This window comes from Papio anubis, chromosome 3, assembly GCF_008728515.1.
Source record: "Papio anubis isolate 15944 chromosome 3, Panubis1.0, whole genome shotgun sequence".
Classification (NCBI taxonomy): domain Eukaryota; kingdom Metazoa; phylum Chordata; class Mammalia; order Primates; family Cercopithecidae; genus Papio; species Papio anubis.
This window is the reverse complement of record NC_044978.1, coordinates 92,505,435-92,522,383: the sequence shown is the minus strand read 5'-3', so window position 1 is coordinate 92,522,383 and position 16,949 is coordinate 92,505,435. Positions and strand designations below refer to the sequence as shown.

Genomic DNA, 16,949 nt, shown 5'->3' with positions numbered 1-16,949 from the left:
CCTTGTACCTCTGGTAGAATTCAGCTGTGAATCCGTCTGGTCCTGGATTTTTTTTTTTTTGGTTAGTAGGCTATTAATTATTGCCTCAACTTCAGAGCCTACTATTGGTCTATTCAGGGATTCAACTTCTTCCTGGTTTAGTCTTGGGAGAGTGTATGTTTCCAGGAAATTATCCATTTCTTCCAGGAAAAACCTGGCATTTTCTTTAAAGGAAATTATTATAACCTTTCCATAGCTATACTAATTTTATTTTACATTTATTAACATATGTATCATCACAGGTATTTTTATAACAGTGTTTTTCTAGATACACACAATTGTCTTAAAAAATACAATGGCTTATAAAAACATGGTTGCCTTTACCCACAAATTGTCTAATGCTATTCTCTTTCTTTTGAAAGTTGTTGTTTTAACAGATGGCATTCTAGAATGTGGTAGAGTGTAATATGACAATTCATTCATAAGTATAATTCTACTTAACTTACTAAATTTCCACATATTTTTTGCCTTTTATTAACGATGTTCCTGAATTTTCTTAATGATATATTCTCATTAAAGCATTCTTTTATATTAATGATCTATCTCACTGCTTTGATTTTTAAATAGTAACTTTGTAATGAATTAAACAGCCAAATAGCAACAAATACTTGATTGATAGAATTCAAGGAACTCAAGGAAAAGGTCATTGTAAATAATTGATGTAGCAGTTGTTGTACTTCATTCTAGAAGCCATTCTTAAATTTTGTTGTGACAGCTCTCCGGTTTTGATTGTTGTTAATGGTAATTAATCATTTATCTTTGTGAGTTTAATTGGGTGTCAATAACAAACATATAATAATCGTAGCTAATTTTTTTCAGGTACTCTACATGGGTCCAGTAGAGAATTAAGCTCTCTGCATCTAATATTTCACAACAAATATGTGTGGGAGATTTCATTATAGTCCCAATTTTAAAAATTAATATCATGAGATTCAGAGTGACAATTTAGCCAACATGTTTATTTGTGCCCACACTACTATATACTATGCCTATACTCTATTGACTCTAAAACTTTTTAAAAGTAAAGATAGAAACTATGGAAATCAAAATTGCTTCAACTGTAGAGAGCAAGTGAAAGAAGATGCAGAAAAGGAAAGATTTAAATAGATCAGCAGAGATGATAACTGTTTCATTGCATGACTAATAGAGATCCTAGTGCAAAATACATGTTCTTTGGGAAATATTGGATATACTATTTTTGAAATTTCAAGTTAGTGAATTCTCTTTCTGTAATGTGCTACCAATCTATCTGTTGAAAGTAAAAATTTTATACCATTAAAATATTCTAAAACACATGTGACCACACATAGAAAGAACTTTTTAGCTACAAACATCTACATGAAAACTATATAACGGAAAGGTAAATTTGCAGCCGATTTTGACCTGAGGACATTGACAAAATGTGGTTGATTTCCTTCAAGTTCTGCTTTGATGGTATTGTAAGATGGCATAACATAATCTCCACATAAAGTTGGGATACAAAAGCCTGACCAGTTGAGAGCACAAGAAGAATTACCTGCTACACACACACACACACACACACACACACACACACACACACACACACACAAAACCAAAAGCTAAAAGGGAGGTTGCCTCCCTCTGAAATCAGCATACAGGGTGAAATGATTCTTCTTGAGAGAATCTGATTACATGTCTACCCTCAAATAGATTTTTAGCCCAAATTTCTTTCACTTGGTCGCTTCAAAAAGTCCTCAAATATATTCCTGACACAAGGCAGAAACAAAAATATTTTTTAGAAAGATGAAAGGATATACTTCCGTTCTAGACAACTGCAAAGTAGACAAAAACATTTTCAACACAAATAACTAACAAAGGACTGGTATCTAGAATACATAAATCATTAATATAAAAATAGAGGAAAATTAAGAGAAAGTAAAAAAATAAATACTGGGCAATTGAATAAGCAATTCCTCAAAGAAGCAATGCAAGAGTCTAATAGGCATACTTTTTTTTTTTTTTCTTTTTTTTTTGAGACGTAGTCTCGCTCTGTCGCCCAGGCTGGAGTGCAGTGGAGGGAGCTCCACTCAGCAAGCTCCGCCTCGCCTCTCGGGTTCACGCCATTCTCCTGACTCAGCCTCCTGATAAGCACAATTTTTAAATGCTAGGTTTTATTATTAATCGGGAGAATGTGAAATAAAATACACTTCATGGACGAGTAAAATTGAAGAAGACTGCATATATCAAAATTAATGAGAATATGCATTCATGTGAACTTTCACACTCTGGCTGATAAGAGAATATGTTAGTGGCCAGGCATGTTGGCTCACGCCTATAATCTCAGCACTCTGGGAGACCGACGGGAGCGGATCACCTGAGGTCAGGGGTTTGAGAATAGCCTGGCCAACAAGGTAAACCCTGTCTCTACTAAAAATCAAAAAAAAAAAAAAAAAAAAAAAAAAAAGGGTAGCCATGCGTGTTGGTGAGCACCTGTAGTCTCAGCTACTCGGGAGGCTGAGGCATGAGAATTGCTTGAACCTGGGCGGCAGACATTGGCAGTGAGCCAAGATCACGCACTGCACTCCTGCCTGGACAATAGAGTGAGACACCGTCTCAAAAAAAAAAAAAAAAAAAAAAAAGAGAGAGAGAGAGAATATGTTAGTATACTCTCCATGGACAAAAGATTGGCACTACCTCATAAAGTTGATATTATGTGTAACCCATGACCTAACTACTCCATACCTAGATGTATATCCTAGAATAACCCTTGCATATACACGTTTGGGGAGGCATGTATAATAATATTACTAGTAGCAATGTTGGTTATAGCCAACAGAAAATATCACAAATGTCTAAAACAGTATAATGGATAAATTTTGGTGTGTTTTTACAATGGAAGAAATTTAGCTACATACAACATTGATGACTATCACGATATATTAAAAAAGACATTCTTAGACAAGGTAGCATGAGGAAAAAGAAGAAAAAATAATATGCAAAAGAATGCCTTAGGTATGGCAATGACCAAATAAAATTCAAAGTAACCCAAACTATCCTATACTTTTCAGAGATGCATATGAAAAATCTACATTAAAAAGAAACAATCATTGCAGAAATCAGGATAGTTATTACCTCTAGATTGTAGAGGGAGTACTATTTTGGGGTGGACATATGGAGTTTTCTATGTGTTAGCAAGTTTCTATTTCTTAATTTAAGTAGATTACATGGGTTATCATTATTTGATCCATGTATGATAAGTCATTAAACTCTGCTTATTAATATTTATTGTATTCAAATGTTCTATGTTTGGCATATCTTATAATTAAAAAAAGGAGGAAAAAGTTGCAAGAATTTACCTTTGGATAATGTTGGTATTGTAATGGTATCAAATTTGGATCTTACTAATCTATGTATTTTTTTTTCTATAGATGGATACCCTAAAAATGAAATTGAGTATAAGTGGAAAAAGCCCTCCGTAGAAGTGGCTGACCCTAAATATTGGAGATTATATCAGTTTGCATTTGTAGGATTGAGAAACTCAACTGAAATCTCTCACACAATCTCTGGTAAAGAGAATACTCAAATAGTGAATGATGCTACTATTAAATGACATTTTTTATTTTAAATATATGGATTGGGATTTATATTATATGGCCAAAATAAAACATTTTTTTTCTTCCAGGGGATTATGTTATTATGACAATTTTTTTTGACCTGAGCAGAAGAATGGGATATTTCACTATTCAGACCTACATTCCATGCATTCTGACAGTTGTTCTTTCTTGGGTGTCTTTTTGGATCAATAAAGATGCAGTGCCTGCAAGAACATCACTGGGTATGACACATAATATTATGCTACAATATCATAGAACTTTAAAAAATCATTTTGATGTAATAAAAGTTTATAGTCACATTTATTAAATATATTCTTCTAGAATACAGTCAGGAAAAAAATTGACAGAAACTAAAGGACAATACCATGTTGAAAGAGATATGTAAAAAAAGAAAAGTAGAAAATGGAATTGTAAAGAACTTGAAATTTCAGAAAATTCCTTCTTTTTTCTGCTAATGAAGACCAAAGGAAGCATAGATACGTAACAAGAATTAATACATTAAAATCATACATAATTTCTAAATCTTATTTTGGTTGAGTTTTTCTATCACTTTTCATCAAGATTTTATTTTATGTTATAGCTGAGTCACTAATAACCATTGTTTTATTTGCTGGGGTGTGTGGATGGCTTTAAAATAACCTGTTTTATAACATTGCTAATGAAGTCAGTTGTTCCAAAGGGCAAGTAGCTGAAAGGAACAAGAAGCTCCCTGGCTTCCATGGCTTCTGTCGTGTATAAAGTGTGTACTTATTCTGTGAATGCTTGAGAGTTGCCTGTACAATAACATTGATTAACAGGGTAATTGTGATTAATACTTGACAAAATAGACTTTCACTCTTTTTCTGTAGCAATCTATTGTAATAATCAAATCATATAACAAAATAAGTGACTAATTATGATACAGTTCTTTAAAAGAAAAAGATAACCTGCAATCAGGTATTGATACATGAAGAAAACTTATTAATCAATTGACTCACCCGCCAAATCAGTGAAAGACACATGAATCGCACTGCTCATAATTGTGTCTTAAAAATATGTAAAGAAAGGTGAGACGGTTTCTGTTTTTAACCACAAAGAAGTTTTTATGTGGTTTCTATGATAGCTCATAAATGATTCCATCTAATAAATACAATAAAATGCAGGTCACATAAAAGTGGCAACAACAATGCTTGAGGCACATGGGTCTATACTTGAAAATGAAGTTCTCTTGGGCATCTAAACAGGGGTATTGAAATAGCTAGTGGACAAAATCCATTCATACCTTAATTTTGTTTCCTTTCATTGTTTACAATTATTTTATATTCTAAGTTGTATAAATTATTTTAGGTTCTTTGTATGCTACTATAAGTATAACTTAAACAGAGTATTTTTGTTTCTATTTCCATATTTTTCTGGGAATGTAAATTAGTATAATCACTATGCATAACACTTTGGAAGTTTCTCAAAGAGAACTTGAATGGATTATTTATACCACTGGGTTTGTATGAAACTATATGCTAGAGTGTCATGAAGAGAAGAACCAACTGTGAAGTCATTTTTGCATAAATTTATTTTTATTCAATATTAGCACATCAATTGTAAAGATAATCACAGCCAGATGTAACTTAGCAAATATCTTTTGTAATTGTGGACCCTAAGATAGAGAATTACAATTGCTTTAAATATAAATACACACACATATCACTGAAGGACAATTTCCTGAACTCAATGAACTCAACCTTGCATTTTACTAAAATATATCAAATGCTTTCTGTAAAGCAAGCAATGTTTTTGGTGCTGCAGTGTTAACAGTGAAAAAACTTTAAAAAGTTCATGTTTATGATGTTTACATTTTAGTAGAGAAAACAGGTAATGTTCAAATATAAAAGGCATACAATAAAATTTTAGTGAGTCATGAAGGCCGTGAAGAGATAGCAAAATCAATGTTTAGAAAATGACAGAGTGTTGGTGATGTGATATTTGCTATTTTATATTGTGGAGTCTTGCAAGATACCTCTGATGATGTGGCATTTGAGCAGTGACCCAAAGAAGTGTGGTGCTCGCCTGGTGGATATTGGGCAGAAAGATATTCCAGGCAGTGGGAACTGTATGGTTTTGAAGCCAGATCTTCCTGCTATGCCATGCTTTGGGGTTCAGAAAGATGACAAATATGGTTGGAGCTGAATGAATAGTCACAGAAAATGAATTTGGAGAAGTGGCCAATAGTTTGATCATGTAAATTTTTGTCGGCCATTTTAAGGACTTTAAATTTTATTTCAAATGTGATGGGAGACTATTGTAGTATCTTGAGTAGGGGAAGCCATGGAGAAAATAACAATGATATCCAAAATGTTTTCTCAATATCCTGTTAATATCCTAAATGTTTTTTATTCTAATGGACTCAGAAATATTTTCATAGAAAATCTACCATGTTCTTCTCAAGGTAATGGCAGTGATAATAATTACTAAATTAAATAAATGTCTGAATGCAAAGTTCTGCTTAGTTTTGTTTGCCTTATTAAAAAAGAATGTAACAGAAACTTAATAAAGTAAAATTTATTGCAGTCATGGATAATAACATGAAACCATGCTTTGGATTTAAGACTTTTTAGATAGGAGACATAATTGTGGAGGCAAGAAACACTTTGGAAACCTATTTGGGCTGATGATGGTAACAATGTGATTTAATAAGCTTGTGTGGGAGATGAGGGAAAGGAAGACTTGTATATGTTATTTTTTAAGCCTTTTCCATAACAAAGCCTTTAAAATATATATTTAGTTTCAAAATAATTGAAGTAAAAGCTGTAAGGAATAGTGGGAAAAATAAGCAAATCTGCAATCATTAGTGTTTTCTCATTCATTGTTAGAATTACAAGAAAAAGTTAATTAGGAGATAGAAACTTTGAAATTATCATAAATACATTACCTGATTGATATTTATAGGTTACTACACCTAACTTCAGAGCACACAATATTTTCAAGTGCATATGGATCATTAAACAAGATATTACTAAAATTCAAAACACTAAAATTTTCAGAGTATATTTTCTAACAAAAAAGGAAGTAAATTAAAAATTAATAAAAATAATATAACTGATAATGGCTTTGTATATTTGGAAATTTAAAAATAGACAAATAATTAAATTAAGTATCTTTTGTGTATATTTGCTACAAGTACAAAGCAAGATATTACTGTGTGTGTGTGTTTGTTTTTTTAATGAGAGGCACAAAGGAGTTGAAAAACTGTTAAGATCAGAGAGCTAATAGGTAGAAGAGTCAGAGATTAAACCTAAATTTGTCTCGTAATTCCAAATTCATCACAACTGTATCGACTTTAATATTTTCTCCAATCCTAAGAAATTATAAAAGTGAAACGACAGGCTTGTGAGTAGAATTGTTAGGGTATGTTTCAGTGGAGACATTAGGGGAAGAGGTGGTTATTGCCTTCACTATACCAAAGAGACTGTTGCTGCAGCTGTTTTTGATTTACTTTTCATCATAGACGTTGCCACTCTATAAATATTGGTCAAATTAAGACGCATTTAGCATTACATTTAGTACTTTTAAGAGAGTAAACAATTCTGCTCATGGGACCATATTTGCTGCGAAAAAGAATGAGGATTATGGAAGTTTAGGCTAAAAGAAATATAGCATGTGCATCTGTAATTTAGGAGACCTAAGATTAATAGTGGTAAGAACCACACGAAGACTGATGAGAAACAGATCCCTTCAAGGATACACATGCAGGGTTGGGGTCCTGGGGGAAATCCCAATTATACATGCTGACTTCTCAAAAATAAAAGGATTTACTCTGTGCTTTCAAAGCAGTATTCCCTTGATATAACTGTGCCAGTATTCCTCACTTAAACATTGAGATTAAAAAGTAGGTTTAACTCAAGTTATTATATAACAAAAAGCTATGTTAGTTTGGATTAATTTTGACTGCATATGTATGGTGGGAAATGCCAAGTCACTGTCACTTCAATTAGATAGAAGAATATCTGTTGCTTATGTGAAGTCTAAGGGTAGGTATTTCAAGGTGATACAATGCATTACAGTATGAGAAATTCAGGCTCCTTCTAGCTTTCTCCTGTATTGTGTGTCATTTTAATTCCCAATATTATCTAATGTTTTCAGATAGTGCGGTTGGTCTGGCGATTGTATTCCAGCAGAAGGCAATGAGAAGGAAAGAAAGACATTCCTTGTCTCTTTAATGCTGTTTTTAGGATATTGTGTGTTGCTTACATTCTTGACTTGGTTCCCTTTGACTAGATCTCAGCCTGTGGCCACACTCAGCTGCAGAGAGATGGCAAATAAAGTTGTTTTGGGCAACCACATGCCAGCTAAATATTTGATATTCTATTACAATGAAGGAAGGGAAGAAAGGATATTGGGAGTCAACTTGTACTCCGCAGTAATTTAAATGATTAGAACTCACAGAAACAAAGAGCACATTGGACACAATGTAGCTATGGCTACCAATAATTATTTCTGTAAATTACTAGTTATCGTATTTTTTTCCATTGTTTAATTTCACTCACAAAATTGCCAAATCAGATGGAATAATAAATGTGGTCTATTATTTTTCATTTCCTATTTTGTTTCCTCTCTCCATAGGTATCACTACAGTTCTGACTATGACAACCCTGAGTACAATTGCCAGGAAGTCTTTACCTAAGGTTTCTTATGTGACTGCGATGGATCTCTTTGTTTCTGTTTGTTTCATTTTTGTTTTTGCAGCCTTGATGGAATATGGAACCTTGCATTATTTTACCAGCAACAAAAAAGGAAAGACTGCTACTAAAGACAGAAAGCTAAAAAATAAAGCCTCGGTATGTTAAAAAGAAAAATTTCTATTTTATAAACCTTGACTTACTTAGAGATACTCTTTTGAATATTTATGTGTTTGTTTACAGAAATAGGGACACTTGAGACCCATAACCAAAGACAAATAAAGTTAAGATGAAACTGGAATACCTAACATTGCTCACCAAAAAAAGTGTATTTATGTTTTTTAAATATCTCCCATTGGATCCCCTGTGTACAGAGTGGCTCATTATGGCCTAAATTTTCCCACAGTGGTAGATTCTTTGTACCTCAAACATTATTTGTGATTTCCCTTTGATTCGATTTTTGTGTTAGGATTTGCATTTCTAACAAACTTACCTTACTTTTAGTGATGAAGATTCCTCTTTAATGGTAGTATCCAGCTGTTTTTAAAAGTCATGATCACAACGTTCTTTTTTTGTTTTTGTATATTTGTACTATTTTAATCTCCCATCTCAATCCAATGATTATCTTAACTTATATTACATCAAGTTTAATTTGTTAAAATGGATTCTACTGATTCTAATATACTAATGTATGGAATTATTGACTATGATTATGCTTTATATTATCAATTATAGCAACATGAAAGTAATATCTAACACATGTTGAATGTTCCTGACACTCTGCAGAGCATTTTACATGCATGATTTCATGTATGCTTAGAGCAACCCTCTAAGTAGAGGTTCAATGATTTGCACAAGAACAGCCTTAGTAAGCGAACGATCCAAGACACAGACCAGAGCTCAAGCTTGTGACCCTTCCTTTATATATCCTGTTCTCATAGGGCTTAGAAAAGTAGACATTTATTTTTCTAAAATTAACAAGAAAACATTTAATTTCAGTAAATTCTTTCAAAGATTTGTTTCAAAATATTCAAATAAGTGAGAAATGGATCAAATAGCCAGGCATTAGTGGCAAGCTTGTAAGCCTCCCTTAATATATATAATGAATTTTCCCTATTATCTAGCTTTTTAAGTTCTAGGAGTCAATGCATTTTTCCCTAATCTTTTTTCATTGGTTTCTTTATAAAACTCTACTATACTTTTAATTTATGTTTTACTTTTCATGTTATATTCCAAGAGATAAGCCTGGTGTATTTTTCTTTCAGAAACCCACAATATTCCAAGAAAGCAGAGCACATTGCTAGCTTTCATAAATTTGATAATTTGCATTGTAGAATTAGCCCATGATTCCATCAACTTCACGTCATTTTTGTTCATAGGATGTTTTGTCTCCCGAATGGACAAATCAGAAGTCAACTGTAATATCTATTGTTAAATTTTCAGATAAAGAAAAATGAATGCTTTCTACTATTTTCCTTTCATGAAAGCTATGCATCTTCTCTGGATTTTCCATTTTATCATTCACTCATCTACATCTATGTTGGATTATTGCCTTGAAAGTTTTATTTCTGGAAATTTTGAATGGAAATGTTTAGAATAAAAATAACTAAGATAGAGGCCAGGCAATGTACAATCTCACATCCATTCTCTAATTTAATTCTAAGAATAAATAATTTAGGTACTACTATTATATTACTGAGGGACACAACCAAAACATGGCTACTCTAGGACAGTAGCTAATCAGTTTGACTGCAGATCATGTACACTCAGCCACAGTTCCAATGGCACATGTACTCAAGAGAGCTGGATTATTCTAGTGTAGACTTTAAACTTATGATGCTATTCAGTTATTCATCAACTATTCATTAAGGACTTCCATAATCTAGTAATTGCTCTAGAATAGTTTTTTTTTTAATCCATATGTTAAGTCTTTCAAATTTAGCATCAAGCCCAGGTCGCAAACTACTAATTATGGAAAGCTAAAGAACAAAAATCAAATGATAATATTGAATTACTAAATGGCAAATAGCAACAGTTAAATTGACATATTATAATTGACTACTTGAGTACCCAAAATATTTTATTTATTGCCATTCATAATGAAGTTTGATAGTCTCTTTTCTTTGTTCAGTTATGTGCTTTATGAGCTCTTTAAGTCCTAAACGATATTTTGAGTGAAAAACCAGGATCAGTAATCAAATCTGACTCCTTGCATGGTTCAGTGTACAGCCATATGGTCTTGCTAATCAGGTAAATCAGAATGTACTTTTAGAAGGAATAGGCAATTCTGTTTGCTGTTGTCTCAAATTCTCTATTTAAGAGCTTCTGGAATCCACATTTTTCTTTGGTTGCAAGATGTTGTAGCATCTTGCCATTAAGCTTGTGTTAAATGTTTGTGACTTCACCCCCTCCTTCCCTGCTTTCTCTCTCTCTTCCTCTTTGTCTTTTCTTTAATATCCCCATTTTCTTTATTAAAATTCAGAGTATAATGTTCCCCTTCCAGAGTCCAAGTGATCTCATTGTTCAATTCCCACCTATGAGTGAGAACATGTGGTGTTTGGTGTTCTGTTCTTGTGATAGTTTGCTGAGAATGATGGTTTCCAACTGCATCCCTGTCCCTACAAAGGACATCACACACTGGGCCCTATTATGGGGAGGGGGAAGAGGGGAGGGATGGCATTGGGTGTTATACCTGATGTAAATGACGAGTTGATGGGTGCTGACGAGTTGGTGGGTGCAGCACACCAACATGGCACAAGTATACATATGTAACAAACCTGCATGTTGTGCACATGTACCCTAGAACTCTCGGGAAGGGGAACATCACACACCGGGGCCTATCATGGGGAGGGGGGAGAGGGGAGGGATTGCATTGGGAGTTATAACTGATGTAAATGACGAATTGATGGGTGCTGACGAGTTGATGGGTGCAGCACACCAACATGGCACAAGTATACATATGTAACAACCCTGCACGTTATGCACATGTACCCTAGAACTTAAAGTATAATAATAATAATTTTTTTAAAAAATGTGTACAGTCTTGTCTCTAATCCTCAAAGACTGAATGTCACATATAACTGGAAAAAAAACTCTTTTAATGTAAGAAAACAAGAAAACATCAGCAATTTTACTGACTTTCTGTGACCTCATTTGAACCTTGTGTACACTTGTAGGCTTAATAATCTATTTAAATAATGTTTGTATAAATTGATTTCAAAAGTAAAAAAAATAAAAAATAAAAATAAAAATAAAAAAATAAAAAAAATAAAAGCTACAGTTTATGACACACACAAAAAATAAAATTCAGAGTAGTTTAAAATCCAGCATTTTCTCTTTTTTTAAAAAAATTGTTTAGGGCTATAGTCAGGCTGGGATGCAATATTTTGGCTAGAGAGCTGTTGAAAGGTCAACATGTCTGTTATTAAGCAAAATTAAAATCCTTTTCCTGACATCTTGTTGACTGCTTAATGGAGAATCTCAGAATGTTCAGATTTTTTTCTTTGGAAGAGATAATACTTGAACAAAATCGATTTTTTACCTTCAATGAACACCCTAAAATATAAATTGATAAACACCCTTTTAAACTTACTCTCCACATGAAATATTGAACCAGCTTGCTCGCTCTCTCTTGCTCTCTCTCTCTCATTCTTTCTTTCATTTGTCTGTTATGCTCGCTTTCTATTTTTCCTTCCTTGCCTTTCCTTTCTTCCTTCCCTTTTCTTCCCTTCTTTCCTACCTTCTTGTCTTCCTTCCTTCCTTTCTTTCTTCCTTTCTTCCTTCTCTATTCTGTTATCATATTTTTCTTCCTTCTATTTTATTGTACATGTCAATGACATTTTGGATTGTTTCATACGCCCATCCAATATATATTTTTATTACTAATTGGTAAGTATGTAATTCAGGTGTATTTGTGTCAACATTTATTTTCAAGAAAATCTAAAAAGTTAACTTAAATATGTTGAACTATGGAATCAAGACATTTTATGCAAGAGATAAAGGCCACAGAAAGGCACTAGTAATAAACCAGCCATTGTCAATTGAAGAGTAGTTTATGTTGAAACTTGAATATTCAGCCCATAGGCTATCAGAAATCTCAGAAAACCATGTTGCACCTACTTCACAGTTCTACTATAGCGATTTGAGGAGGAACTTACTTATTTTTAGTTTCCTGATTTTATTAAGATGTGAAATTATAGAAATTTATTTCTCCAGCTAAGACACTATGGAGACAAAAAAGAGAACGTGTTCTTTGTTTTCAGGGATGATTACATCCAGTTGTGAAAAAATACATCGCAAATACAAATATAATAAGATGCAATATAAATAACAGTCCAAGATAAAAATCAAAATTAAACAAAGACTCTGTGAGGGAATTAACAATTAGATGAATAATGTCTCATACTTTTATAGAAGCAGGGTATTTTTACAACAAATATATATATATATATATATATATATGATGTTTTATTATTTTTAAATAACAATATTTTTATTTTTTTATTTTTTATAAAAACATAAAATGTATTTTTAAAGGAACTGTTCTTGTGGAAACAGACAAGTATCATAAAGCCAGACCTATGTGGCCTATGCCTAGCATCCCAGGCAGTCTTCAGACTTCATGTAATATGGCCTGTGAAACATTGAACAGGCACACAGTGTTGAAAAGAATCTTGTGGAGAGGAGAGGATTCCTTTCATTTCATGTGTAAATAATTCATTCATAAAGCATGTAAGCTAATGGAAGTTTGGCAGGGAAAATTCCAGAGAAAGTATGGCTTCACTGAAGTAATTTTTTGAAGAATAGTTGCAGTTTTTAAGATAGCAAATTAGGAAGAACATTTAAGATAGAGGGAACTATGTCAGCTGGGCTGAGCCTTACATGTGAGAACAAAAAAGTCCACTAGTATACGTCCCAAGCTATGTTGTCCAATATAATAGCCACTAACCACATATAGATAGGTTGGGTTAAATTAATTAAAATTAAACAAAATATAATATTCAGTATCTTAGTAACGCTAGTCACATTTCAAGTGCTCAGTAGCCACATGTGACTTATGGCTATCATATTGAAGAGTATAGATGTAGAACATTTTCATCACAGAAAGTGCTATTGGGTAATCTTTGTCTTGAAAATAGGAATCTTAGGAAAGAAAATAACCTATGTTGAGGATAGAAGAGTGGTTTACGGCCAGGTTCTACAAAATCTTTAAAGCCATGCTAAGAATTTACATTTTGTCTTGTTAGCACTGGCAAGTTATACACGTTTTTAAGCAGGATGGTATATTTCTATGTATGTTTTCAGAGGATAATTAGAAGTAGTATACAGTATATACTTGGATGACAAAAGAGGCAGGGAGATAAATTTGAAGACTATTGCAATTGTTCCAGAAGTAATATAATACTAAAAGCTGAAATCAAGATTGGGATGAAAATAATGCATAGCAAGTGTTTGGGTCCCCCTGGCCCTGCCCCATACCACAGTCCTCACCCACAGCTCCTTTTCAGCAGAGAAGATTTTCATTTCAGTCAGTGCATGCCTATTGAATAAACATTTGTCTACCTCTCAGAGTACTAAAATAATGAAAAGCTGTATCAATCCACAGTTTCACAACTTATAAAGACTCTTTCTTATAATAATATTTGGCAAGGCTCCCAGGAAGGATTATGTCATATTGCTGAAATGTGAAATACAGCAAGAAGGTTACTTAAACAATTGTAAAGAGTGGGTGCATAGTGGGATGTTTTCAATAGATAGAATAATCATTTAGTACCGGTTGTGACAATGGCCACATGATGCTTCCCTGAAGTGTATAGATACCACCACCAACAGCTCTTTTTTCTACCTTGGCTTCCAAAGAACACTCTTTAATATTTATATTTCTATTTAAAACATCATAGACTATTACAGCCGAAAAGGACCAGATTAATCATTGAGTAAAATTCCCATTTAAAAAAATTAATTTTAACAGTAATAGTGGAGCATGGTTGAAACTAATAAACAAATAGAACAATTCATAAATGTACAAATAAAGAAAATATTCTACCTAGAACATTTTGTACCAAATCTCAGAAGCAACTACATTGTAACCATTTCTGTTTTCACATTCTTGTGATAATTACCTTCTCAGTATTTTAACTTGCTATTAATAGTTACTGACTTGGCACGGTGGCTCACTCCTCTAATCCCAGCACTTTGGGAGGCCAAGGTGGGCAGACCACAGGGTCAGGAGATTGAGTCCATCCTGGCCAACATGGTGAAACCCATCTCTACAGAAATACAAAAAATTAGTCTGGCACTTGATTAATTTTAAAACTTTAAATAATATATTTAAATCTCTACTTCTGAATTCATTATTGTGATTAATTGTAGTGCCAATTTTATTATTCTTTACAGATAAAATTTTTTCTTTTCTTACCTGAAAATTTTCTTCATCGCGTTTTTTACAGTGTAAAAAAATTCTTAAGGATTCATATATTTTCTGTGTTTTGACCTCTTTCATTTCCTCATTACTTAATGTTCTTATGTGTTATTTTTGAGAATGTTATCAATTCTTCATTCCAATTTAATTCTATTTTCTCCTTGGAAACTACTGGTAGTTAGATTTTAGACTTCCTAGGTTCAGCATATATTCCAGATTTTCTTTTTATCATATCTTAAGCCATTTTTCCATACTATAAGCAGTTTTTTTCAATATTTCATTTTAAAATTTTTAGCTTATTAAAAATTTACAATAACTTCATGAATTTCAGAGAGGTCTTATTTTCTAACTGTTTTTTGTTCATTTTTCCTTAAGTGGATGTATTACTTCCTCAAGTAGTTCTGAGTGGACTAACTAGATATATATTCTCATATTTATTAAAATATTAGAATCAGTAATTCCGGCTGTTCATTTTCACTTTTTTCCTTTGTATTGTTCACTTACCTCAAAACGTCTTCATGATTGCTCCTCAAATAGGCCCAGTAAGTTTGGTATGTAACTGTCAAGTTTGTAGCCATTGGATTTTACTTTCATACATGTGTTTGTGGGGCATGACATCTGATTCCTTCCAAATATACACATATACATTCTAAATAATAAGATGATGGCACAATACTAGGACATTCCAGTTCCAACATCAAGAGCCCTAACCTTTCTCCTGGGATAGTGGAAGGTTCTTCTCATTTTTAGAAGTTATACAGTTTAGACTGAGTGAATGCCAACCATCGTCATCTTTATTCTCTACATGCACAGTAGGTGAGCTATAGTTCAAAGGAGTGCAGCTGATTTGGAGGTGGACATTTAGCTAACACCATGTTTTCCATCCTATTCATTACTCCCATTCTTCCTTCCTTGTATTAAGAGTCTCTGACATTTTGATGGGAAGAGTAGATTTCACAGTCATGTTTTCATTTACTGAGCCTTTGTGAGATGTGTCTTCTTTTGGTCTGCTTTATCCATTGGCCTATTTCCGTCTGCTTTTTGTACTTCAGAAATTTATCAGAAATTCTAAATGCTGATTGGCAGCTCCTCATCACCAAGTTTCACCTCCTGGAATTTTTTTCTTTTTTTTTAAGACAAAGTTTCACTCCATCACCCAGGCTGGAATGCAGTGGTGCAATCACAGCTCACTACACCCTCATCCTCTTGAGATCAAGCCATCCTCCCACCTCAGCCTCCCAAATAGCTGGGATTGCAAATACATGCAACTACACCCAGCTAAATTTCTTTTGTTTCCTCTTTTTGTAGATACAGGGTTTTGCCATGGTGCCCAGGCTGGTCTCAAACTCCTGGGTTCAAGAAATCTGCCCGCCTCGGCCTCCCAGAGTGCTGGGATTACAGATGTGAGCCAATGCGCCCAGCCTTCTCCTGTTGATTTTTTAATGTTAATGGTATAATCTATAATTTTTGAACATCCAACTTAAACAGGATTTTGTGAAGGAGGAATAAACAGTGCTTAGTTTGGCATTTTCACGTGCAGTATTTTAAATGGGAAATTAGTAATATTATATAGTCAGTCTTTCATAATAATATAATCATCAAATAATATTTGCTATTCATATTACTAATATTTAGTAATTTTAGCAGATGGTATAATAATTAGCAGATGGCATAAGTAATTGTATGTAAATACTGATTTATCACTTCGCATTTGTTTGATATTAGTATATTTTGGTGCTTTAAGATATATCCTTAATAGTGGAAATAGGATGAATTTCTCAAAATAGCAAGCTAAGCTATATTCTTAGTAATTTTTGAAATTTTTTAAAAGTATATTTTAAAAACTTATTTAAAGTAGAATATTCCATTCAAGTATGTTGTTACTTTTTAAATTGCTTTAACTGATTTATTATTTTTTAGTGTTTATTTTTTAATTTTAAATTTAATTATCTTTTAATATTTATAATTTTTTAATGTTTTTGGGGGAAAGCAAGTCTATACTTGAGAAATTAAAAGATGGGTGGCATAGTTGTATTTCAGATAAATAAGACTTGGAATGTATATATTTTTCTGATTAATTTCTCAGTGTTTTAAAGGTCAGAAATCTAGGTTTCATCAATATTTTGTTTTATTGATATTGTGTTAGATTTTTGGCTATTTTTCTCAGCATTTATATGTCCATTTCTGTTTACTTTCATCGTTCATTGATGTGTAGTTTATTTCAATTCGTGAACTTGAATTTTGAGGGGATGGGGGTGGAGG

The 16,949-nt window shown here is 32.8% G+C and overlaps 1 protein-coding gene across 1 annotated transcript in view; it reads left to right on the top strand.

The window, feature by feature from the left end:
• The window catches only part of GABRG1 (gamma-aminobutyric acid type A receptor gamma1 subunit), an 87,989-nt gene that overhangs the window by 63,566 nt on the left and 7,474 nt on the right, over window positions 1-16,949 (top strand). The window contains exons 6-8 of the mRNA XM_003898641.4: window positions 3,429-3,566; window positions 3,683-3,835; window positions 8,211-8,425. Coding sequence (XP_003898690.1) covers window positions 3,429-3,566; window positions 3,683-3,835; window positions 8,211-8,425 — 506 coding nt within the window. The remainder of the gene's footprint in view (window positions 1-3,428; window positions 3,567-3,682; window positions 3,836-8,210; window positions 8,426-16,949) is intronic.